Source organism: Artemia franciscana, chromosome 7 (genome assembly GCF_032884065.1).
Source record: "Artemia franciscana chromosome 7, ASM3288406v1, whole genome shotgun sequence".
Taxonomy (NCBI): Eukaryota; Metazoa; Arthropoda; class Branchiopoda; order Anostraca; family Artemiidae; genus Artemia; species Artemia franciscana.
In genome coordinates, this window is record NC_088869.1 from 1,083,559 (window position 1) to 1,110,002 (window position 26,444).

The 26,444-nt window shown below is 33.5% G+C and overlaps 1 protein-coding gene across 4 annotated transcripts in view; it reads left to right on the top strand.

The window, feature by feature from the left end:
• Positions 1-26,444, top strand: part of LOC136028703 (serine/threonine-protein phosphatase 2A 56 kDa regulatory subunit epsilon isoform-like) — an 85,359-nt gene that overhangs the window by 44,339 nt on the left and 14,576 nt on the right. For 2 of the 4 annotated variants that reach the window (XM_065706555.1, XM_065706556.1), the window contains exons 4-8: positions 1,499-1,609; positions 9,645-9,737; positions 16,277-16,467; positions 21,594-21,807; positions 24,337-24,456. In XM_065706555.1, the coding sequence (XP_065562627.1) occupies positions 1,499-1,609; positions 9,645-9,737; positions 16,277-16,467; positions 21,594-21,807; positions 24,337-24,456 (729 nt within the window). The remainder of the gene's footprint in view (positions 1-1,498; positions 1,610-9,644; positions 9,738-16,276; positions 16,468-21,593; positions 21,808-24,336; positions 24,457-26,444) is intronic. The other 2 variants (XM_065706557.1, XM_065706558.1) reach the window with 1 other exon arrangement.

The window sequence follows — 26,444 nt, forward strand, 5'->3', positions numbered from 1 at the left end:
GAGGGGGGGTATGTTATATTCAAAGGCATAGTTATTGGGCGTTTCAACTAGAATGAACAAAATGGCCGTCTAAAAATTTGGATTAGACAATTTTGGGGAAAAGGGGGGTGATCTTTCTTCTAGCAAAAAATACAAAATTCCACAATTTTGCGGATAAGAGCTTGAAACCTCTATAGTAGGGTTTTTTGATGCTCTGAATCTGACGGTGTGATCCTCATTGAGATTCTACGACTTTTAAGGGTTTATTCCCCTTTTTTCGAAAATGGTGTAATTTTTTTCAGGCTCGTAGCCGTTAATGGGTAAGACTAAACTTGATGAAACTTAATATATTTGAAATCAACATAGTTAGCCGATTCTTTTGATTAGGTTTATACCAAGGCATGAGCTGTGTCTGGAAATTAATGTAAAGGGAACTCACAGGAGGGGAGAGGGGTTTGTAACTTTCATACAGGTTCAGCTCTGTACGTTGAACATTGGGTAGCCAATAGAAATTTGTGTGCGTGCTCAAATGAACTTTGCTTTACTAACATGGTCCACTGTCAGTTCAGGGACAAATTAATTCTTTAACACAAATTAGCGAATTGTGATACCCTTCACAAAACCAGCAAGTGGTTTAGACTATGTCCATAAGTAGTTGAAGGCCACCATCTCCATAAATAGTTGAAGGCCACGCTTGTCTTGGTGGTCTATATTGTGACCTTGTATCACGCACCTATTGTGTGCCTTATGAAAGTGCGCTGGATGAAGCTGCGCCTGTTAAATTTGGAAAGCAATGCTCAAGTTTGTCGCAAGAGACTCAAGGAACGGCTGTCCTCAAGGTAAATACAGCCAAGAAACTAACACATATTTATACTGTTGGGTTGGCCTCAGGTGGCTTTCTGCTGAGATGAGCTTATATACACACACACACATAATAATTTCTGTTTGTTTTTAAGTTTTGATATAGCTCCTTAATTTTAATCGAAAAATTGTTTTTCTTATTTAATTTCCGATCTTTTATAAATAATGCTAGAAATTTTCCCTCATTGGAAAGTATATATATTATATATATATATTATGTATTTTAATTTAGTTTTTTTTTCAATTAGGAGCGCTGCATTTGCAGATTCTTTGTTAAATATAAGATGCTTGACTATCACTCGTAGAAACAAAATAAGTTCCTATACTTCCTGGTTTTATTTATTACCGACTTATATTTATCTAACTGTTGATTGATGTTAAAGATGCTTATGTCGAAATGTACATATTTTTCTGATAGTTTTACGACAACAATAAAAATAAATTTTTTCTTTTTTTTTCTATTTTTTTTTCTTTTGAAAAGGTGCAAAAATAGTAATACCGTGCCCTCTAACGTCTAGAATTACTTATCGTTGAGATTAGAATTACATAACGTCTTTATTGGAGTCACATAAGGTCCTTAGGATTACTAGGGCACGCAGAAAATATGTGCCCTCTACTACTGATCCCAACTCCTAATTGTTATTTCTTTTTGTTTTAGATATCAACCAACCTTTTTCGTACCTTGCCCCCGTCTGACAACCCAGATTTTGACCCAGAGGAAGATGACCCGACACTAGAAGCCTCTTGGCCTCATCTGCAGGTAGTTTATGTGAGGATTCAATGTTTATACGGGACTGCGCTAGCTGACGTTGTAGTTTTGTAGATTTGAAGGCATTTCTATGTTTTCCTCTATCTTGAAAAGACACCCTGTGAAGCTGTTCAGTCCTTAACCTGTTCTCCCCTCCTCTCAAGGAGGGGGTTTTTCTCCCCTCCTCTCAAAAGATTATTTAGTCCCGAACATGAAAGACTTTTGGAAGGTGACGTTATTAAAAGAAATTTTAGGTCATTGCTCTTCCATGATTTCAGATAAAAACGACACAAACGTCATGGATAGGTTTTTTTCGCAATTGAGACGCTATTCAAAGGGAATCTAGGCCTTGGCCTTTGCCTGGTGAAAAATATATAGCCGAGATGCATTGAAAAAGGCTGATTTATAAATTAAACAGTTTTTTGACAATTACATATATAGTACCCTTCCAGGTTCGTATCCAGCATTTTTTTTCGGGCGGGATGGGATGGGGACTGCAAGAGGATTTTTTTCAGGAGGTGAAGATGTTATAAAAAACTTTAAAAAACGCATCACAAATTTGTTCATATTTATTTTTGTTACGTTTTTACGAGTCAGACAAACATTTTGATGGGGGTCAAGCCCCCTCACCCCCTCTCTGATACGACCTTGCCCATCCTCCTCGTATTTTTGTGGCATTACACTCCTGCTTAAGATATTCTATTCGCAATCGAAGTACTTAATGCGTACATTAAATGCAGGGCCGTACACAGGATTTCACTTGAGGGGGAGGATCACCTGTCTGGAAAGTAATTTTGAGTCTTATAAAAAAAAATCGAAAAATGTTTTTCGTATTTTCTTTATTTAGTGGGCGGGGGGTAACCAAAGGCAATCATGAAGTGGTTTCTTCTGACAATTTCCGAGCAAATCTTTATGTAGCTCCTCTTGTCCCAAAACAAAATGACTTTCTTAGCCCAGCTATCAGCTTGTCAATATTAGAATAAATATGTGATCATTCCTTGAAATTTGATTGGAATTATGAAAATACACGAATAATCGTTAAAAATAAACAAAAATTAACAATTTAAAACTGAGAATTTTTGCAACGCCCTTGTTAGGTCTTATTCATAATCGTTTTTACAGCTCATTTCATCAATATCCAAATAATTAAATATTTTAAAATTTTCGGCTAAGTGACAATGATCTCTCAAGTGTATTTTAAATTTTTAAATTTTATCTTTAATTTTATCATATCCCACCTAGGAATTTCTCCCTTTTTTGCTTAGAAAGCAAACTATATAATAAACACTATAATGCTTTACATTAATAAATGTAATATAATATATTACAAATATAATAATATATTTGTATAATAATTATTTGTATTATATAATTATTATATAATAATTATTTATATATAATATAATATATTTAAATATAATAATACTATTGAGATATAATAAACACTATTGAGCTTTCCACTTTAATTTTGATGTAAATGATTCTAAATTTAATTTAATAAATGATTTCTCATTTATTTCTTCGAAGAAGATGCCCCGGTAAGTTTAGTTGTTGTTTTTTGTTTATTATTATTATTATTTTTTTGTATAAAATGTCCAAAATTTCAAATATGTCGTTTTTTAGGCACGGTGACATGAATTATCAAATGAGAAGTTATCTAAAATATGCGGTTTAGTCATTTTTTTTTCGGTACTCTCAATTAACCCCCCAGAAACAGACAGCTTAGATGGTAGCATGTACCTATGTTGTTTTAGGTCATAAAGTGGGGTTTCTTCTTGAAGTTTTATTGACGAAATGCCAAATGGATCAGCCAATTAGAAATCTATTTTCCTTGGCTTTGTTGAAATGTTCTCCGGTTTGTTCGTAAAACGCCAAATTAGGCATGTGTATCTGTATTCCATACCAGTTGTTTGTAGCGCTAGCTAGTTTTAATAACCAAGAAAAATAGATGGCATCCTCATCTACTTAGTAAATAATTAAATGGTAAACAAACACTACTTCGCTATTTAAACAATTGCTAATTGCACACAAATTGCTATTTTTTTTCAAACTAAAATTGTACTAAGCTTCCAAAATCCAAATGTATGTCTTGAATCAGTTTAGGAACTTCATTTGTATATCTACCTTATATCTCTGTAACTTGATCTGTAGAAGTAACCTAGGTTTCTTCTAGAACTAGAACTGGGAGGAACTGCTTTTATTTAGAAAATATTTCAGAGAGGCACCAGCCACTTTGTTGGCCGAATCTGCCTGATTTGAGACCGAATTACTTACTTTTTTTTATAATTTTTTTTTCTGAAAAAATAATCCTCATAGTCTTTGACCTAACCGCCTAACTTCATCAGCAGTTATCATCCTGCCGTATTATATCACCATTAGATGACCATAAACAACCCAAATTCCGTCAGTTGATGAAACAAAATTAGTGAAACCTGCTCTATTTTGAGATTTTGAGAAACTTGATTGTCACATTGACAAACATTTTGGAGGACGTACCATGAAGGAAGTTTTTTTTATATAAAAAAAATACAAATTTAATATGCATTTCCAAATTTCTAGGCTTCGGACCCGAATCATGAGAATTCTCTGCTAGTTACACTAATGGTTTCACAGGGTGTTTGTTCTTTCTGTGTATGGCAAGCTTGAGTTGCCCCACAGTTTGCTTCGTGTGTTCTGTTTGAGTTGAAAAAAAAACTGCAAAAAAAAAGAAAAAAGTAATTGTGCAGCTAGATGCAGGACCTCGCACTGCACGCTTATCTGTATTTGCGTATTATCTGATAGTTTGTGGCATTGTTTTTGTGTTAATGCTATTGAACAATCGTGTTTTTTTTTACAGATTTTCATTTACTAAAGGTTCTTAAAAAAGTAACTGTTTTTTTCGAATAAAAAAGAAACAGTTTAAATATATGTCCTGTTTTAAAAAGACGTAAGACGTGGAAGCTACTTAAATTGCAACGATGTCTGTTAAAACTAAAATACAGTGGTGTATCAACATAGCTCAAAAAGGTTGAGGGGGAGGGAGTGGGTGATTCTCTTCTTATTAAACATTTAGCGACCAAAATCATGTGTTTATTTTTATTCGGGTACCTGGTTGGGGTCTGTGTCATTTGTCTCGTTTCTGTCTTGTTTTGTTTTTGTTGTATTTTTTGCCATTTTGACATTTTTAGAGAGCATATATATACACATACATATGCTCGAGAGGGATCCTTGAGGCCTGACGTGGGGAAGGCTTCATGTAAACAGTGGTTGGACATTGGTCAGTTAGTCGGTCCTAAGCCCAACCTGAAATAGTAGCACAAGACTAGCGTCGAATGAAAGAGACACGAAGTGTTGATTGCAAACCGTGAACCTCATGGCTAGGGCGGAAGGGAAGCCCGTTTTTATTCGGGAACCTGGTTAGGGTTTGTGTCTCTGTGTGTGTCTCGCTAAATTAGATTGTTGCTTACTGAGTTGGGGGTTGTCTCCGCTCCAAAACAAAGTTAATGGCAAAAGGGAGTGTCCCCTAACTGCTAAATTTTATGAAGAGGATGTGAAAAGGTGGAACATCCAAGGCTGCAAGTGTCACTTCGTTGTGTTAGTGAAATATAGCTAAATTCGAACGACAGAACTAAGTCACGTCAGCATGAAGTCTTCACAATTTCTTGGCGCGACTTAAAGGTCATGTTTATAGCTGTAAATATAGGGCTGATAAAATCGGACAATTTACCCACTGCAGCTCTGAAATGAGAATGTGTTCCCGCGAAGCAGTGACCCCTTCAATATCTCGATTAATGCATGAATTGCCATTTAGTACGTGATTTTAACGAAAAATTATTGAGTGAAGATGGATTGGAATTAGAGCAAAAAAGCTTAGATGTCAACTGTTTTCTTTTTAGCCGCTCCTCAAAACGTTAGTCAACTGAATTAAGGGATAAACGTAACAACTGGTAAAAACGGCCTTTAAAAACCGTTATGGGGCATTCTACTTGTTACCATAAAGGTAATAATTTACAAGCACTATATTTAATGTTTTTTTTATCATTTCTTGTCGATAACCCATCGTTAGTTATCGGCAGCTTTTGGGGTTCTGAATTGGTCAGTGGTATGTGGCACTGAAAAATTATGCTTTGGAACAGTTCAATATTAGGTGATTGTATCGTTTATATACTACTACTACTAACAACTTACTGCAGCGCCAAGTCGCCTGAGGCCAGCACAGCTATTCATATTCCTCCCCCATTAACGTAACAACTGGTAAAAATGGCCTATAAAAACTGTTATGGGGTATTGTACCTGTTACCAGAAAGGTAATAATTTACTAGCACTATATTATTGTTTTATTTTTTTATCATTGCTTGTCGATAACCGGTCGTTAGTTATCGGTAGCTTTTGGGGTTCTGAATTGGTCAGTGGTATGTGACATTGAGAAATTATGCTTTGGAACAGTTCAATATTAGATGATTGTATCGTTTATATACTAATACTACTACTAACAACTCTGCAGCACCAAGTCGCCTGAGGCCAGCACAGCTATACACGCTCCTCCTCCATCCCTATCTTTTCTAAGCCTCCCTCTTTGTACCCTCCCAAGAAGTTCTTATTTCTCTTAATCTTTCCTTACGATATCCTCCCACCTCATTCAAAATCATTTGTGCAGTTTACAATTTAATATGTTTCCTTAATTCTAGTAAACTCTTTAAGTTGAGCTAAGTATTTAAAGCCAATTTTAAGCACTAAGTATTAATGAGGTATTAAGTATTTAAAGCCAATCGGTGAACTGATACGTGACCTTACATTACTAGTATTTAAAGCAAATCGGTGAACTGATACATGACCTTACATTACCAGTATATAATACATTACCAGTATTAAGTATTTAAATCCAATCGGTGAACTGATACATTACCTTATATTACCAGTATTAATTACCAGTATTACCAGTAAATATAAATTACAAGTATTTAAAGCCAATCGGTGAACTGATACATTACCTTAAAACTTAGACTGATAACTTATATCCTCAAACTAAACGAGTTCTAGCTATTGTCGTTTTTTTTATTTACTTTCTCTGAAAATTAAAATAATTTAATGAAGATAATTAGTAACTTCAGTTTTTTTTTCTTAATGTTATACATTACAGAAAGTTATAAGAACCTATTAACTGCGCAATTAACTGAATGGATTAATTTATTGATTAGCAGCGGTAAGACAAACGTCAACACAAACGTCAATAAATAGCGTAGCTCATAAAGGTGAGGATAAACACATGGTTGAGATCCTCTGTTAAGTAATAGAAACAAGAAGCAAGAGACAAGAAACAAGAGAAAGAAAAGAAACAAACAAGATGATTTGAAGTAGGGAAAAAGAACTAGAGCTTAATTACAATCAAAACCCAGCACACATTTTTTATATTTACAAAATCTAAATAATTTTTATTTAATCATGTAATAATAATTGTAAACAATTCATATATGTAAATGTTTTTTTTGTGTTTTGTTAATTTTTTTCTGAATTCTGAATCGAATTTTGACTTCAAAACTTTAAAAAAAAACAACTAAAAAACACAACGAAACTACCTTTCCAGCTTTCTATTCCCCTATATCCCTATCCCCTATAAAGTTTCTGTAAAACTTTTTTATTTAAAATATTTAAGCTCCCAACCCCTTTCTAAAGTTTCTGTAAAGCTTTTTTTATTTAAAATATATTTAAAATATTTAAGCTCCCCTACTCCCCTATAAAGTTTCTGTAAAGCTTTTTTATTTAAAATGTATTTAAAATATTTAAACTCTCCTACTCCCCTATAAAGTTTCTGTAAAGCTTTTTTATTTAAAATTTATTTAAAATATTTAAGCTCCCCTACTCCCCTATAAAGTTTCTGTAAAGCTTTTTTATTTTGTCAAATAATACCTTTTGAGTTATCGCGGATGGGAAGCTCCAAAAGCGCTATAGTTGTTTTGCCTTCGGTATAGAGTAAAACAAGACGCGGAATCGGTTAAGATTTTCCTCTGTAACACTAGATGATGTTGCTAGCGTATTGCTTGGGAGCCGACTTGAGTTTCAACGCTTGTCAAACTCTCTTGTTTGATCCTCTTTTGATGGGAATATTTCTAAATAGATTTTTTTATTCATTTTCAAATAAGCACTGCTGTTTAATACTGGTAGTTTTTGAAGAATTCATCAATAGAACTAACTGATAAAAAGTTTAATTGCCCCTTTGTACATAGTTACAATATGGGGGGGGGGGAGTGATTGAGTTATGATGTGCATTACCGTTTTCGCTGGAAAATATTTAGACTGAAGACGGAATTGATGTATTTTTGTTCTTCTAAGATAAACGTGTTTTACAAGCGCATACATTTTGACACAATTTTTGTGTTGGGCAAGGTGGTAAAAATACTTTACACTTATTTGCGAATACGCTATTAAAAAATTACAAGTAAAGGATGTTAAATTTTTTACTAATTAACCATTCTTTACGCAGAAATGTATTATTTACGGGATCCGCTTTATCAGTTTCATAATTCAAAGCACTTTGACTTTTATATTTTCAGACTAAATGTCCATCTAACCCGGGAAATTATTTAGAAGACTGTTTTTTTCTTGCGTCAAGCTGCCTTTGTTTTGAATCTTAAAATTCAAGCTTTGGTGGCTAAATTTTATAATGAGGATGCATGTACCTTCTTTATCTTGCTCCACTCACCGCCCTACAATTCTGCCAGCAGTAGGCGAGTAGATAAAAATTATTAAGAACCTACTATAATTATCGCTGTCCTAGCCGAATGGATAGGTGCCCTGGATTTAGTATCCTTTGTCCGAGAGGGCGAAGGTTCGAATCCTAGTGTACTCAATTGTTTAGTTTGGGACGGGGGTCAGTGTCGTAACTCTGTAAGCTCAGCCAGAGTCGACCTAGCTCTAAATGGGCACCTGGAGAAATCTGGGGAAGGTAAATATGAAGGGCGTATGCACTTCATGTACTGAGGGGCCCCTAGCCCCTCATTGCACTTCCTGGCTCAAGGGCCGAGAAACAGGGATCAGCATCGCCGGAAGGGTCTGTAAAGGTCAATGCTGGATTCTTTACCTTTTTTTTCTAAATGGTGAAAAGCATTTCAGTTTTAGGTATTTTTAGTTTGGTATTTGTTTGATAAGCTCTAGCCAGCTTCTCTCTGCAAATGCATCTAAATGCATCTCTTTCTGCAAAGATCCTGTTTCTATCTACTACATAGTTGTCTGAAGTCAAGGCATCTGCAAACAAGGGGGGAAGGAGGTTGAAAAATTATGCATAAATGTGCCGTACTTGTTTACCCCCTCCCCCCATCCTTTCCCTAAAGTTAGATTTGTGTTTTATATAAAAAAAATTATGATTTTGAGGGAAATGGATAATTCATTGTTGCTGTTATCCATGTCTATATTGTTGTTATTGTCTGTGTTGTGTCGACTGGTGAGAATTAAACCTGCTAACTCTTTCCAATTCAGTTCATCCTGGTTTATCAAACGAAATAAACGTTCATTTTTCTCAGTTTTAAGGATTAAGGTCCAATTTGGTTTAATTAATACAAAATTAAATAAACTTTAAAAACATTATTCTGTGATGAAATATACGTCGAGACCCATGAACATAAATGACTCGTCATTAACACGCAGTGCAGCCCCCACTTCACTCTTTGACCCAAACACACGCCTCATCAATAAATAAATTCAGTTAATCCCTCCTCTCTGTTCTCCCTTCCTCCTCAGATGTACAACCACCTCATCTACTTAGACTAGTTCAATTCATCCAATTAATATTCAAAGCAAAAAATCTGAACTATATCTAATTTGAATTATCTTAAAATTTTTATCTTTCCATATTATTTCTTCAAATTATTTTGTAAAAGCTTGAGGCAACTTCTACATCTCAGCTCTCATGGGAGCATGCCTCGCACTATAACACGTGACATTTATGTGGAAATATCAGATTGTACTGTTGGGGAAGTACTCCAAGTATTTCACCTGTTTTGTTTTGACCTTGGATATGCGCACTAAGGATGATTTTGCGGGTTATCGTTGAATTCTTAACTCCTCCTCGTTTTTGTTTCAGCTTGTGTATGAATTTTTTCTCCGGTTTCTGGAGTCACCAGATTTTCAACCCTCAATTGGAAAGAAGGTTATCGATCAAAAATTCGTATTACAGGTAAGTTGATGACTATTTTTTTCTGCTTTATTTCCTATATATTCTTCAGCTATTATTTTACTGTATCGATATTTTGTGAATTTTTCTTTCCTTCCTTATTTCAAATTTCGAAATACAGTTCGAATTACTCGAGGAAAACAGAACATATCTTGCGCATTCTTTCGAAAATGGGACAGAAAGAAAGAAATGGTGGATGTTCATTTACTGGTTGCATTTTCTTTAGTATTTGGGTCAGTCTTCGCCAAATCATCCTCTCGGAACTGTGGTTTAATTTTGTATCTCGCCAAAAAACCATCAACTGTTCTCCTGATTCAATTTACAAGTTAAAATTGTTTCACATTTGGTATTGCCATTTTTTGCTCTCTCGGTTTGAAACACCAAAAAAACACAGTTTTTTTGTGTCTCGCCAAAAAACCATCAACTGTTCTCCTGATTCGATTTACAAGTTAAAATTGTTTCACATTTGGTATTGCCATTTTTTGCTCTCTCGGTTTGAAACACCAAAAAAACACAGTTTTTTGTGTTTTTTTGTGTCTCGCCAAAAAACCATCAACTGTTCTCCTGATTCAATTTACAAGTTAAAATTGTTTCACATTTGGTATTTCCATTTTTTGCTCTCTCGGTTTGAAACACCAAAAAAACACAGTTTTTTGAAAAAAAGTGAAAAGCTAGGAATTCCTTTGGAAGCTTTGATCAAACATTCTTAACTGAGAGAAATACGGGAGGCTGAAAGTTATGGCAGGCCACTTAAAAAACATGTTTTTCCTAAGAGTTTTGAAGTTCTTATTATTGTAGTTAAGTATTATTATACTTAAGTATCATTAACTTACTAAGTATTATTATTTTTTCTATTTCATTTTTACTAAGATAATATTTTATTATCTTAATTTACTAAGTATTATTTATCTTATATTTTCTTATGTATTTATTTAAATTATTTGTGCATTACATACTTTTTCAAGCTATTCATTTATTTAGGCATTATTAATCTTAGTTTTATATTATATTATTTATATTAGTGTTATTTTTATTAATTAAGTATAGTTAAGCATTGTTAATTATATCATAGTTCAATATTGTTATAGTTAATTATTATAGCTAGGCGGGGGGCTTTATCTAATAATTCTCATCGACAGGAATGATTATGATTATAATTCATTTAACCGCTCTATATAGAATTGTTGTTAAAACATGGTCCTTCCGTTAAAGCAAGGATTTTGAAGATGCTCAATGTTCTTAAAGTTAATTAAGTAGTTTTAGTACTCTAGCTAAGACAGGAGCCTTCAATTGCGCATTCATAACGTCTAAAAACAATCTGAAGACGAAACTAAATTGAAAGTGAATATAAAATTGATTAGATAGTGTCTTATAAAAAGGAAGTATTTTTTTGTGTGTTATTGTAGTAAGCCTGAAGGAGAATATTTCCCCCTTAAGGTGTTTGTTCCCTCTGAAACAAGTGAGTTTAAGATCTATCCATTTATCGAGCCAGGATTGTGGTATTACTTAAAATTTTTCTTGGACAAGGATATAAACTTTCTTAAAACATAGGAAATTTGTCCTTTTCTAAATGAATTCCAACACATGTGCAATCTAAAAACCATGTGTATCAAATTTATGAAAATTTAATCTACAGGTAGGGGAATCTACAGTTGATTTTCAGCTGCAGAACGATGGAAAAACTGCTGTCTTTCGTTGAAATCTTTAAACCGTTGGATAACAGAAAAAAAAAACATATCAAAACTTTAAGAGGGGACATAAACCCTAAGGCATGTCCTGGATTTTGTGGGGGGGGGGGCTATACAAAACAAAAACTTTAAAAACATCAAGAATTTGTTTATATGTATTTTTGTTACGTTTTTACGAGTAAAACAAAAATTTCAGGGGAGAGAGTAGTAGAAGCCCTGAATCCCCCTCCCCTCTTGGATACGGCCTTGCATAAACCTTGTGTGAAATAAAGATTCACAAAAATGTGTAGTAAACTAGCAGTAAAAGCTAGGATGATGATTTTTTTTCGTTGTGATATACAGAAGTGTAGGCTTACCTGAAGACATTTCGAAGGCTGGCTAGCAAAATCTTATGTTTTATATCGCACTTCGGACACATGTAGATTGGTATCGAGATTCACCAAAAAAAAGTTCATTCTAATAAAAATAAAAAGTGACATCAAAGCTCAAAATAATCATAAATTATCCTGTGTAATTGTCCACTCTACGCTAAAGTTTAACTGGTGTTTAACTGAATGTATTTCGGAGTGCAAAATGTGTAGCCAATTGGTATTTTTAGGTGTTTCGCTTATTTAACCTTTCAAACACAAACTAAATGTTTTTCTGTTCAAAACAAATAGATATACCCCTCATTTCTCGATGCATTGTTAAGAAATTAAATAAATTTTTCATCAAATTCTTCTTCTAGTTGAACATTCATTCTTGAAATATTGGTGGGGAAAATTCAAAATCGTATCCTTACATCATTTTCGTAATTCGGGCAACATTTCTATATCACTCGCCGTGTCATTCTGATCGACTTCCCTTGAATGCCCGGAATATTCTACATGAGTCAGCTCTTCTTTTAAATAAATTGTAAATTAACTTATATTTCTAAGTGATTTTTTTCTTCTTTTGTGTTGCTCATTTTAATTTGTTTCATTTTATATTAGTGAAATTTAAAGAAGATGATAGACTACTCTTTATCAATATTTTGCTAATAAAAATAGAAAACTGGGGAGGTTTGTCAATATATAGAAAACCTACATATTGCGGCAGATATCTAAATTTACACCCACGTCATCCGATTTCAGTTAAAAGAGGATTGGCTATTTTACTAGTTGACAGTTCCCCAGAATATCTTGACTCTGAGTAATTGTATTTTTTTATTTTTAAGGAATTGTAAATCTTATTTTGCAATGGTGTCTAATTAAATGTATAAATTTTTGGAGTTGGATTAAACTTTATTTAAAAAAAATAAAAAAATATACAATTTAAGCATTTGACAAGTAGCTGTTCAAGAAGAAACAAAGTTCTGAGGACGAACGACTACAAGAATCGATCTCAATAAACTCAAATAAATAATTTAAAAATACTCAAAACTTCTTGGCATTTAGCCATAATGTATTTAGGAAACTCAAATCATCTGCGTAGTTTTAATCTTGCAGAGATTTGCTATTCTATTTAATACCATATTCTTCCATAGCCTTTGTGATGCTGCTTGGAACAACATTCGTGAAAATGAAGCATATAAACAGGAATAAAAACCTAAGGTTGCTTAAATCCTGATAACTTACCGAACCAACAACTGACTTTGCTGAAATCTCCCAGGGGACTAGCCACAATAGAGAGCTATGGAGAATTTGTGGTTCGACTATGAAATTTGACTGAAAAGACAATGGAATTTGACTGAAAAGACAAAGAAATTTGACTAAAAAGACAATGAAATTTGGCCTCCCCTGTATCCTAATTTCCTGTATCAAATTTCCTTAACAATCCCGAGGTTCTTCACCACCGTGCGGGTAGCACCACCGTGGCATTTCAAAGCGGGTAGCACCACCGTGGCATTTCAAAGCGGGTAGCACCACCGTGGCATTTCAAAGCGGGTAGCACCACCGTGGCATTTCAAAGCGGGTAGCACCACCGGTATTTCCCAAAGCTGCTAAATTTGAGTTGATTTTCAGAGTTTTCCTATTAGGTATTCTAGAACATTTTTAGAAAACCAAGTAAAAATTCACAATGTTTAAAAAAGCAAACACGGTAATATTATTTTACCAACTACATCTTGAACAAAAATCTAGATATTTGATAAGTGACGGTTTTTTATCTTATTGCGACATATACATGACTCCACAAAAGAGGGAGAGAATCCTCCCTGAGATTGTTCCAGAACTTAGTGAAAAAGCTTTAGGTTTAATAGAGAGTAGAAGGGGTTTGTATAAGAATTATCTGAGTGATAGGTCGTATGAAAACAAAAGGAATGTAAAGAAAGTGGAGAAAGCATTAAAATATGAACTAAGGATATGTGAAGTGGAGGCCATGGATAAAATTGCAGAGGATCTGGAAGATGCGGCTAGACGGCATAATAGTAAAATATTATACTGGCATGTTAATAAATTGAAAGGGAATAGCCAATCCGGACTAGTCCCAGTTAAAGATAGAAATGGGGCCACAATTAGTAATAAGGAAAAAGTTAAAGAAAGATGAGCGGAACATTTTGAGAATGTGCTAAACCAAGATACAGTTGCAAGAAAAGATATAGATGAAAATGAAAAAGTTTGTGATACTTTGGATGTGAAGGAAGATTTGTTTAGTGAGGAAGACAGTACTTCCGTATTAGGGACAGTACTAAAAGGATTAATAAATAATAAGGCCCCAGGTGCTGATAGTATGATTAATGAGTTTCTTAAATATGGTGGTTCTGAGGTTAGGAATAAGCTACTGAAGATTATGAACATGATTTTTGAAAAAGGGGAAGTACCCAATGATCTTAGGAAAACCTTAATCAAACCACTGTATAAGAAAAGTGACAAGAGTAAGTGTCGTAATTATCGAGGCATTAGTCTGGTCTCTGTAGGTAGCAAATTACTGAGTAATATGATACTTTTTACACTGAGACATGGTGTAGACAAAGTTTTAAGGGAAGAACAATGCGGTTTTAGAAAAGGTAGAGGATGTGTCGACCTTTTTTTCACTCTTAGGTTAATAATTGAGAAGTCCCTTCGTTGTCAAACACCTTTGGTCCTCAGTTTTATCGATTATGAGAAAGTGATTTGTGCTATGTACGAGAATAATACTGCTGCGGTTATGGTAGGAAATGAGGTTAGCAACCGGTTGTGTATTAAATCAGGAGTTAAGCAGGGTTGTGTTCCCCCTTTATATGGATCATTTTGATGGACTTCAGCTTAAGGAGCACAGGAAAGGCAATTGGAGACCATGGAATCAAATGGGGAGGAAGAACGCTCCTGGACTTAGATTATGCTGATGATTTAAGCATATTAGATGAAAGTGTGAGCAAAATGAATGAATTTTTAAAGGTTTTGCGAGTTCAGGGTGCTAAAATAGGCTTGAAAATTAATGTTAAGAAGACTAAGTCACAAAGGCTAGGAATAAGTGAAGATGAACAGGTGACATTAGGTAACAAAAAGATTGATCTGGTTGGGAGCTTCAGTTACCTTGGTAGTATTTTTAGTAAAGATGGTGGGAGCAGTGAAGATGTTAAAAGTAGAATAGCTAAGGCTCAGGGGTTTTTTTCACAGTTAAAAAAAGTTTGGAAGAATAGAAAGATAAGTCTACAAACCAAGATTAGAATATTGAAAGCTACAGTGATGACAGTGGTCAAATATGGCTCTGAAGCATGGGCGCTCCGAAAAGCAGATGAAAATTTACTAGATGTTTTCCAGAGAAATTGCCTACGGATTGTTCTGGGTACCCGGCTGACTGACCGTATTTCAAACAGTAGGCTGTACGAAAATTGTGGTTCAATCCTTTTTTCTGGGGCTATAATGAAAGAAAGGTTGAGATGGCTAGGCCACGTTCTACGGATGAAGGATGACAGATCACCGAAGATTGTCCTTTTTCGCCAACCGTCTGGGGCTACACGGAAAGCAGGTCGTCTTTGTCTGGGTTGGGAGGATGTCATAAATAAAGATTTAAAGGAAATAGGAACTTCCTGGGAGGGTGTAAAGAGGGAGGCTTTAAATAGATTAGGTTGGAGGAGGAGCGTGCGTAGCTGTGTTGGCCTCAGGCGGCTTGGTACTGCAGTGAGTTATTATTAGTAGTAGCAGTAGTAGTATCCCCTTGAAAATTGCATACTAGTAACCTCAAAATCGTTTTTTATTTTTATTTTTAGGGAGGGTCCTTTCCCTTAACTTTAAAAAGAAAATTTTGCTCCAAGAAACAAAATTCACACTTTCTAATTATGAAAAACTACATATTCCTATCTCCGGCAAAGAATGAGAGATGTTCAATGTTTTTTATAAGTTTTTTGGGAAAGTAGGTGTCGGCTATTATTTTTCAGTTGTTTATCCGAACCTATTATCCAAACTCAACAAGTTATGGCAAGACCGCATAATCAATTCTAACAATTTTCTTCTTCTTCTTCTTCATCTTCTTCTTTTATATTCTTCTTGTATTCTAATCTTCTTGTATGGCTGGGCCATACAAACTAAAAAAGTTTATAATGGACGAAAAGGGTGATTATTAAAGGTATCAAATCCCCTTAACAGCAACAATATCACTCTCTTACATATCACTAGTCACTTTAACATACCATTTTACGTTTCGTACAATTCTAGAACATTATTTTATACATTATAGGTTCAGAGGCCAGGTCCACTAATTCCGTAATGGTCCGTATAAGTTCAATTTAACACCCCTTTCTTTGTCCACAAAGTAAAAGTTACTTTTCTTTAATAAATCAATCTGTATAGTTATTATTGTCTGTTTATGTTTCAGGTTTTTCATTTCAGCTTTCATGTGTTTTTCTTCTTCTTTGTTTTTATTATTATGTTTTCTTATCTTTTGGTTTTGTTTCATGATTCTTTTTGTTTTCAGTTATTAGAGCTGTTTGACTCAGAGGATCCCAGAGAGCGAGATTACTTGAAAACAGTATTACATAGGATCTATGGAAAATTTTTGGGCCTCAGGGCGTTTATTAGAAAACAAATCAATAACATATTTTTACGATTTATTTATGAGACGGAACATTTTAATGGTGTTGGGGAACTACTCGAAATCCTTGGAAGGTAAGATTTCTCTTGTCTCTTTTTAAGGTATAGTCAGCGCTAATTTAATTTAACACTAATTAATTAATTTAACACATTAATTAATTAATTAGTTAATTAATTAATTAATTAATTAATTTAACACATTAATCTATTTTTTCCATGTTTTCCAGGGTATCCTCTAATTTAACACTACGAAAATTGAGTGCTCGTATAAACATAAAGAAGGAATACGAGTCGTTACCTTTCATTAATACAAATTAAAACAACATGGTTATATGTTGACAAAAAAAAATAAAAACTTTTTTTTTCTGGACTCGTTTTAGATCTATTAGTACATGAAAACCGATTTTCCAAGAATTTCTATTTGGTTGTTTCAAAATTATGTTCTCCGATAACTTCCCTGAAAATCGATATTCATATAGACATTAAGAGGGGATACAAGTCGTTACCTTTTATTAAAAAAAATTACAACTTGGTTAATACAATTCGTTCAAGTATACCAAGGGTTTCAAAATGAAAACGCATTTTTTTTCCTGGACCTATTTTAGGTATAATGGTGCATAAAAACTGCGATTTTCTAAGATTTTCATTTTTTTTTTAAATTATGAGGTTTTCAGCGTATTATAACATTTTGTCAATATGGCCACATTCAACTGCGAAAATAAACAAGCAAAATTGTTTAGTTAAATTTGACAGCGCTTAGCGTCCATGAGAATTCAAACATTAACAATCAATTGATTTTAAAGGAAACTGCACATTAAAAAGAAAGCTGCACCTTCTAAAGCTCTTTGTTACCAAACGTCTTTGATTTATATTATAATTAATTATAGGCCAAAAGGAAATCATTAGAACAATTTAGTGAAGTACAAGGGATATCAAAATGAAAACATATTTTCCCCTGGACCCATTTTAGGTATATTGTTACAAGAAAACTGCGATTATCTAAGATTTTCATTTTGGTTGTTTCAAAATTACGAGGTTTTCAGGGTGTTATAACATTTTGTCAATATAGCCACATTCAGCTGTGAAAATAAATAAGTGAAACTGTTTAATTAAATTTGACAGCGCTTAGCGTCCATGAGAATTCAAACAATAACAATCGATTGATTTCGAAGGAAACCGTACCTTCAAAGGAAACTGCACCTTCAAAAGAAAGCTGCACCTTCTTAAGCTCTTTGTTATCAAACGTGTTTGATTTATATTATAATTAATTATAAATCGAAACAAAATTATTAGAACAATCTAGTGAAGTAGCAGGGATATCAAAATGACAATATGTTTTGCTGCATGGGCCCATATTAGGTCTATTGTTACATGAAAACGGCGATTTTTTAAGATTTTCGTTTTAGTTGTTTCACCCAGCTAGTAAATATATAAAAGTCACAAAATAAACTATAATAGTTGATGAGTACCTACATTTGAAATACTCTATTATGCAGGAATATAGAAATTCCACAAAGCTTTTTATGTGAAAAGGCTTAAAAATACTTTAATTCAAAATATTAGTTTTTTTGAAGGCTATGTTAGGTCATGTTGTATTAGGCCGATAAACCACTGGCACTTACGCTAAACTCAACGCACCAACGGTGTCTTTCTAGTGAGTACCATAAAGGAAAATAAATTTCAGCCTGATAACGAGCCCACGCACGTTCATAGGAATTTATTTCATAGGGAAATAAACTTTTCAGAACTCTAACAAGCTCTGAAAAGTCTCAAAAATCATAAAATAGTGATCCACCACTGGACTATAAAATCAAAGCCCACTGCTTCTCTCTTTAAAAGGTTCTCAGAGGAAACCCCTTACGCAGGTTGTTTGTGTGGTAACAGAGAAAAATCAGCTTCCTCACAAAAGAAAGTAGTAAAAATCTAAAAAATCCTACCCATGGCTAACCCCTCCCCATCCCTTCCCTTTATGTGTTAAGTAATGGATTCCAATAAAAAAAGAGCTTAATCTTGCTTCAGAAGATTACAAGTAACATGTCTTAGCGTAGGTTTCCTTAAATTCAAATTTAATTAACTTTTTTTTTAATTAAAATAAAAATAATTTATTAATCAGATGAAATTTTTGTGCTCCCTATGCCTTCCCTGCATAGCAATAATTTTAGTAATCCGATAATTCTAAAGTAAACTGTATTAAAATGTTAAAAAATATTAAAATGTTTTCTATTCCTTGTCTGGACTAAAGTGGTTTGTTTGGAATTTCCGAAAACCTCTGATACTCTTTACCTGAGACTTAATGTGAAGACAAGGCTGAAGGAGAAGGGTTTTAATTCCCCCCCCCCCCCTCTCCCCAGGAAATATCTGCCTGACTCGTAAAAACATAACAAAAATGCATATAAACAAATTCATGATGCGTTTTTTGAAGATTTTTTGTGTAACTTCCTTCCCCCTCTCCCCTGAACAAAAATCCTGGATACGGTCCTATTTTCAGGGTAGATAATCACTTCTCGTACTATAGTTTCTTTGATTTTTCTTAATATTATTTTTTTAATTTTTTTATGAATATTAAAAAAGGTATTTTTCAAAACCTAGGGAGAGGTCAATTTTTCTTTATATGTTTCATCAAAAGTATGTGCCTCCTGCCCCTCCCATAATTGTTGGTAATTATAGTGGCTATGGGCTAACACTGCACCGGGTCGAATGTAAAATAAAGTATGGCAATTAAATTGTTCTGAAACAAATTGACTAATTTCCTAATTTTTTCTTTTTATCTACGAAGGGAAGGGGGACAAAAACTTAAAAAAATAAACTCCTGTAACTAGTCAAAGCAAAGAAAAAAAAAAGACAAGATTGTCCATTAGTTCTTCTCTTCATTCTCATTTTAGACGTAATAGTTCGAATTTTTGATGTAACTGGAATGGAGTCGACATGTTCTGGCTTATCTTTAATTTGTAAAAATAGAATTGTAAACTATGAAACAGGCTTGGTTATGATTATAGGAATATAAATGACTCTTATTAAAACATATTTAAAAGATTCCTTCTATAACCATTAAATGCAAGTAATATTTGTGTTTCGGGGGTTTGTTACATGGGTGCTTGTTGTATCAGATAATGAGCTTGTTAAGGCTCGTGACCCTCTTTTACGCCTTTCATTGCCAAAATGGTCAAATCTGTTTTAGCCTCATGATTTTGGCTTGGCTATTATTTCTGTATTTTCCTTGTTTTTTTTTATTTATATTATTTTTTTTTGTTGCTTTCGTTTTGTTTTTTATACTCGTTTGGCTAGAATAAATTATTGAATTGAATTATATTTTGTTCTTTCGTGTGGTTTGTTAACATGCATCTCAGTCCCTTTCTTGTCCATTTATTTCCAATTTTTTCTCTTCTTATTTCTTCATGCAACTCATTATTATTATAATTTATTTGTATTAGACGGCCGAATGTTCTGTATTAAAGCCTGACAATTTATTTATGTATTGTCATGGGTTCCTCCGACAAGTATAAGCTTCTATTGTCTATTGGCGTGTTCTAATTCTTTGGTGGAACAACGTTCATCTCCAACATTATCCAAAAAATTAAACCACTTTTTATTTTGACTATATTTGATAAATAATTCACCACCCTCCAAATTACATATAGTGTGGCCCAGTACTGGACACAATGCCAAAAAATCGATACTCAGCAGTATAGTATCGATGTACTGATACATTCGAAAAGTAGTTCTTTCCACACTCAGTTATTACCATTTATCTGAATTTTTTTCTACAATACGATCATGCTGTTTACTAATCCGACCGTAAAACCAATTTCAGCCATAGTAAGAAGTGTCGCACCCATGTCTGGAGTGCGGTGGCTCTAGTTGTAGAATCTACACGCTGATCTAACTTACCTGAAGGGTCCTACAATGCTCTTCCTTGAGGGATTATTCTAGCAAAGTCACCTGTGTATTCCTCGAAGCGAAGATTTGACACATGTATGTAGTCTAGGGATGGAAATAGGGAAAAAAAATAATGAATTTTTGGATACCTCTGATGAGCCTCATGCTGAAATTATGCCAAACTGCTAGCCTAGGTTAAAGTTTTTGGGCTTGTACCCCGGTTTTCTACAGACTGCAACATTCACTAAATATCTATGCGTTCCTACGATATCCTTATAGAGAGCCCTAACGCTTTCTCTAAAGGGATTAATTTGTCTGAACTATTTTTTGAATCCAATAGACAAGAGAAGAGAATCTAATGAAAGAAAATGTACCGTTGTATGCTATTTTAAATTCTAGTAGGCTATTTAAAACTGTCGTTTAATCTTTCCATCCATATTAGTTTTTTCTTCATCTTTGAAGGTTTTTAGCTATCTAAAAATTCATTAAAAAAAGAAGGAATTAGACACACCCCTTCAAAGCGCCAGATCCTTAGTTCAAGCTCTAACCCGCTTTTAATATAGCTGTTAGTTTGTGCCTCGCAAGTTGTTGCCTCATACATAATAATCAATCACTTCTTTGACAAAAATTTGTATGTCATGAATGATCATTTCAAGCAATAAGATATTTCGGTGCGCTAGTAAAAAGCAACCTTTTGCTGTTTTTGCTGTGGGGCTATAGCTTTGAATCTAAAAGTTGAAATGTTTTTTTTAAGGTTAAAATCTCTGTGACTTGTCAGAGTAGTACTCAGGAAAAAATGACATCAGTATCAAAAATATATCACATTTTCTTTTCTCTTTCAAATTATATGCTCTCCTGCTTTTTTTATATATATATACTTGACCTCGGCAATTCCAGCTCCATGATTTGGTAAACTAAATCGTATGAACTATGTTAATGTGATTGTGTAACACGTGTATTGAAACACTGTTAGGTGAGTGTCTGCAATATACTTTAAAATCTAATGAACGCTTGAAAAATACCGTTCAACTTGAATTCTTTTTGTGGTACGACACATGCTTTTTTTCGTAAGACTATTATTTACAAGATACTCCCCGGAAACCCTCTGTACCCAACCATCTCTTCATAATATCATAATATAATGCAATTATACAATATAAGATAATACAAAGCCCTAGGCTTTAAGCCTAAGTACATTTTTTTAGTACAAAATATTCTTTAGCAGTCTTCCATCCTTCCTTTGTGAATCCAGGTACAACGCCATTCCTTTATGAGAAAAAACTTTTAGTTGAATCCTGAATCTGATTACTTTATTTCTATTTCAGCATAATTAACGGCTTCGCTCTGCCATTAAAATCGGAGCATCGACAGTTTTTAATTAAAGTCCTTCTACCTCTTCACAAGGTGAAGTGTTTAAGCTTGTATCATCCTCACTTGGCATATTGTATTGTACAGTTTTTAGAAAAGGACGCTGCACTAACAGAACCCGTTATCAAAGGCCTCCTCAAGTATTGGCCAAAAGTCTCATCCCAAAAAGAGGTAGGTTTAAAGTATTTCTACTACTTAATATACTCTATTGTTAAGTAGACATAAAATAAATTTGAGAAAAATAGACTTTTTCTTCTTTTGTTTACCACAAAAGTTGACAACACTGTATGGTGATAATACATGAATCTAGTAGTGCTCTGTTAAACTGAAAACATTCTAATAGTTAACTCTTTTTCTCTCTCGTTCTCTTTTTCTTACTACAATAGATGTGAAGTTTTTATTGCCAAACAAATAATGCAAGAAAAGCAATTAATAGCAACCCGAATTCTAGTAGTGAGTGATCAGAGTTGACGAGGGAAATATTTTACCCTGTTGATTTTCAGGGATAGTTGCTAAGTAATTTATCTATAAAAAAAGTTGCAGTACACCAAAAGCATCGATAGCGAGTCGGTGATGTAAAAAAAATGATTTAAAAAATTGAAACAGATCGAAGATGAACAGAAATAGAGGGCGCCCTTACATACAATTGGTTATTAAAAAAAAAAAACTGCAAATGTATAGCATGATCTTTGAATTAATTAAATTAAAATCCAGTTGCCATCAATCCATGGCTACTTGGAGAAAAGGCTAAGACTGTTGATAATCTGAGTGAGAGACAGGCACAACTGGCATAAGCCTTTTCCAGGAATGTATAAAAATGATGTCATTTTCCCTTGTTGATAGATAGTCTATCATCCATCCATCCATCCATCAATCTTGGGTCAGAATTAAGGTAAGTCATAGAACTTAAGGGATGATCGAGATTTCTGGGTTGAATCCTGACAGACAATGTTGACTGGACTTGTATGCAAAATGGGGGACTGAAGTAACAAGACAAAATAGTATTATTTAATTTCAAATGATATTGAATTATATCATAACATAATAAAATAATAGATAAGTGGGAACTGTGAATGACGTCCTGTTATTGTACCTAGGTTATCTGCTCTCCTTTGATAATTGTCGTAGCTCTAGTGCAAAACGATTACTTGCTTTGTAATTTTTATTTATTTTCTCTTAATAAACAGATTGATTGATTGATTGATTGTACCTGTTAGCAATTCCGAAGACTAAGCAACCTCTTAAAAAAGAGTTATGCATTGAACAAACTGAAACTGAGCCTATTTCATAGCCTTGTCATCTACACGGTTATGGATGCAAAACATTGAGATTTGAAACATCAGACGCGAGAAAACTTTTAGGATTCGAGATGAGATGTCATCTCTGCATTGTGAAAATCAAATACACCGACTGTATCATGAATGAAATACAGCTAAGGCTCCAGTCCGCTGAAACAATTTTCAACAGAATCAAGAAGCAGTAATCAAATGGCTCCACGTAAAGCAAATGGAGTCGAACTGTTTTCCAAAAATTGCCCTTGTGGGATCTCAATGGCCTCTGTTCACAAACCAGGGCACAAAACGGTTGACGGGGCGTTCGACAAAACGTTCGTACAAAACGTTCGACAGCGTCAGAATAACCCAGTTATTAAACAACGTCCCATGAGGATGACTTTGGACCTAAGTAAGTAAATAAAGAATAAATAATATTGATAATACTATAATCAGTAAAATAATGTAGTATTATTCATGGTTGATCAACTAATTAAGTTATTTTAGTGATCAATGCAATACGTGGAGCGGGGGTACGATTTATTTAGACACACCGTAAGATTTGGTCAGTTCCAACGAGTCTCTTGAAACCTATCTAAAACGTAAAACGAAGTTTGGTGTAATAAAAAAAAAGAAAAGAAACACTGAACGTTAACTTAGACCAAAGTATAATATTAACTAAATAACGATGCAAGCTAGACAAAAGATTGAGTTTTTAATAATTTTACCCAGGAATAACTGCCCTTCAGCCCTGGTTTGGTTCAACACAACTGTTGTAAGTTTCCTGTTTGTTTTTTTTTTGTTTTTTTTTTTTTTATCTTATTATTTATAATACTACGGAAATTATTATTCCTCCCACCAAGGCTTTACCACAGGTTTTTATATAAAAAAGAATGTACTCGTGTGAAAATGTATCTGTAAGTTAAGGAAAATAACTTGACGTAGTAACGTTCTTTGTTGTTTTTTTTTTTTTTTTTTTTTTTTTTTTTTTTTTTTTTTTTTTTTTTTTTTTTTTTTTTTTACAGCAAACCAAAGTTCTGCATATCTGATGGGTTAAGGTGAAAACTCAATAAATATAAATAAGATAAAGTATTTAATAAGTGGGGACGTTTAGTGTTCCAAAAATAAAAAAAAATGCCTTTTATCATATCTATTGGCAGTAAAGGGATATTTCTAGTATTGTTAGGTCATATATCTTTTAATAGTAGAAAAAAAACTTGGAGTTTGCTTCCTTTTTCTTTGATTTTATATGTATTTTCTCAGGGAAGAATTTAAGACTATATATTTTATTGTTTTAAACATTTGGGTTAGCAAAGAAAAAATATTAACATTAAATTAGGAACAATCATTAAATGTAAATTTTGTGGAAATTGTCCAGAAAGTCTTGTTTTCTTGTTTATTTTACCTAATTTTCTTACTTTGTGTGCAGGTCATGTTCCTTGGGGAAGTTGAAGAAATCCTGGATGTGATAGAGCCTTCTCAATTTGTTAAAATTCAAGAACCTCTATTTAAACAGATTGCAAAATGTATGTCTAGTCCTCACTTTCAAGTAAGTACTTCTTCTCCTTTAAGTACTGCTCTATTCTAAAACTTATTTTGATTCAGTCAGCCATTGTTGAGTCGTGGATTCAGGGGAGGGGTCTCTGGTTGCCGAGTACAGCAAAATATCTTGTCTTTGAATGTCTTGTCTTTGAAGACAAGATTAAAAATCTTGTTTATTTTCCTTTAAAAAAATTCTTCGAAAGCTACAACGACGGTAGAGCTTTTCATCGTCATTAATGACGATGGTCATTAATGACGAATTAATGGTAGAGCTTTTCATCATTTTAAGCAGTTTAATTGCTCTTGGTAAGATACATCGGCAGTTAATCTTTACCAATGGTGACTGTTGAATTATTTTGCAATGGGTGAATTCTTATTTGGATAAAAAGTTCTATTAACATCCAAGATCATATTAATGATGATTACGACTACAAGTGAACGGTTATACCCACTGGTTATGATCATAAATCTGGTCTTTTGGAATATCAGAGAATTCGTACAGTGGAGGGCGGGAGGTCAAGTGGGAGTAAGAGAGACGGTCCCGTTAGGATCATTTGCCACTATTTGTTTTCATTCAGAGTTCAGAGTTCTATTCACCAATAAATACAGATTGGAAATACAATACTCTTATTCCCTCTTGAAATCGGCGTTTTTCGAAAACGAAATGTTTTTGGTATTATCACCGAAACTGCCAAAAACTCAATTGACCACCAAGCAAAATATATAGAAAATAAAAATCATAATTCATATACTCGTAACTCATAGAAAGTATTATAGAAGATCACCAATTATTGTTTTGCCGCGAAAACGTTGTGATTGAAATACTTTGCAGTATTTTGACGACTGGTTAGACATATTGGGTGGGAGCCCTACCTTATGCAAAGGTCAAAAAGTGCATCGTAATGGGGGGAAAGAACATACAACTGAGTGTTAGACACAGTTCCCCCTGCTGCGATTTCGTGCAAAATCCTGCGACAAAATCCTTGCGACAAATGACACAAATCTCGCGACAAACGACGCAAAACCATCCGTTTTGCTGCAATGTCGGATGCGTTGAATAATTTCAACTCATACGACAAATCGCATGCGTTGTTCTGATTTTTAAAAAAAATCAATTCCAATACTTTGAAGTACAAACTAAATGACTTAGAGAAAAGGTTTAAAAATCTCAAGATATTTAGAGTACGAACTGAAAGACTGAAATAATTCCAGAAAGACTGAAGAGAAAAGATTTAAAAGTTTCGAAATTTTTAGAGTATGATCTGTAAGACTGAAGAGAAACGATTTATATATCTTGATATTTTAAGAGTATGAACTGAAAGACCAGAAAGGCTAAATAGAAAAAATTTAAAAATCACGAGATTTTTAGAGTACGAGGTAAAATACTTCGGAACGACTTAAGAAAAAAGATGCTAAAATCTCAGGATCTTTTGAGTTCGAACTGAAAGTCCTCAGAAAGACTGAAGAAAAAATATTTATAAATTTTTAGATTTTTAGAGTTCGAACTGAAAGACTTCCGAAAGATAGAAGAAAAAACATTTTAAAATCTTGAGATTTTTATAGTACCAACTGAAAAACTTCAGAATGACTGAAAAGAAAAGTTTTGGAAATATCGGGATATTTAGAGTTCAAACTGAAAGGCTTCAGAAAGACTGAAAAAAATAAAATATTTGTAGATTTCGAGATTTTTAGAGTTTGAACTGAAAGACTAAAGGAAAAATTAAAAAATTTGATATTTTTAGAGTACGAACTGAAAGACTAAAAAGACTAGATAGAAAAGATTTAAAAATCACGATATTTTTAGAGTAGGAGCTAAAAAACTTCAGAAAGACAGAAGGGAAAATATTTAAACATCTTGGGATTTTGGAGTGTGAACAAAAAAAAAATTCAGAAACATACAAGAATTCAGAAATATAGATACAGATGCAATCATTAAAAAAAAAAAAAAAAAAAAACAACAAACAAACAAAAACAAAACAACTCAATAACACAATC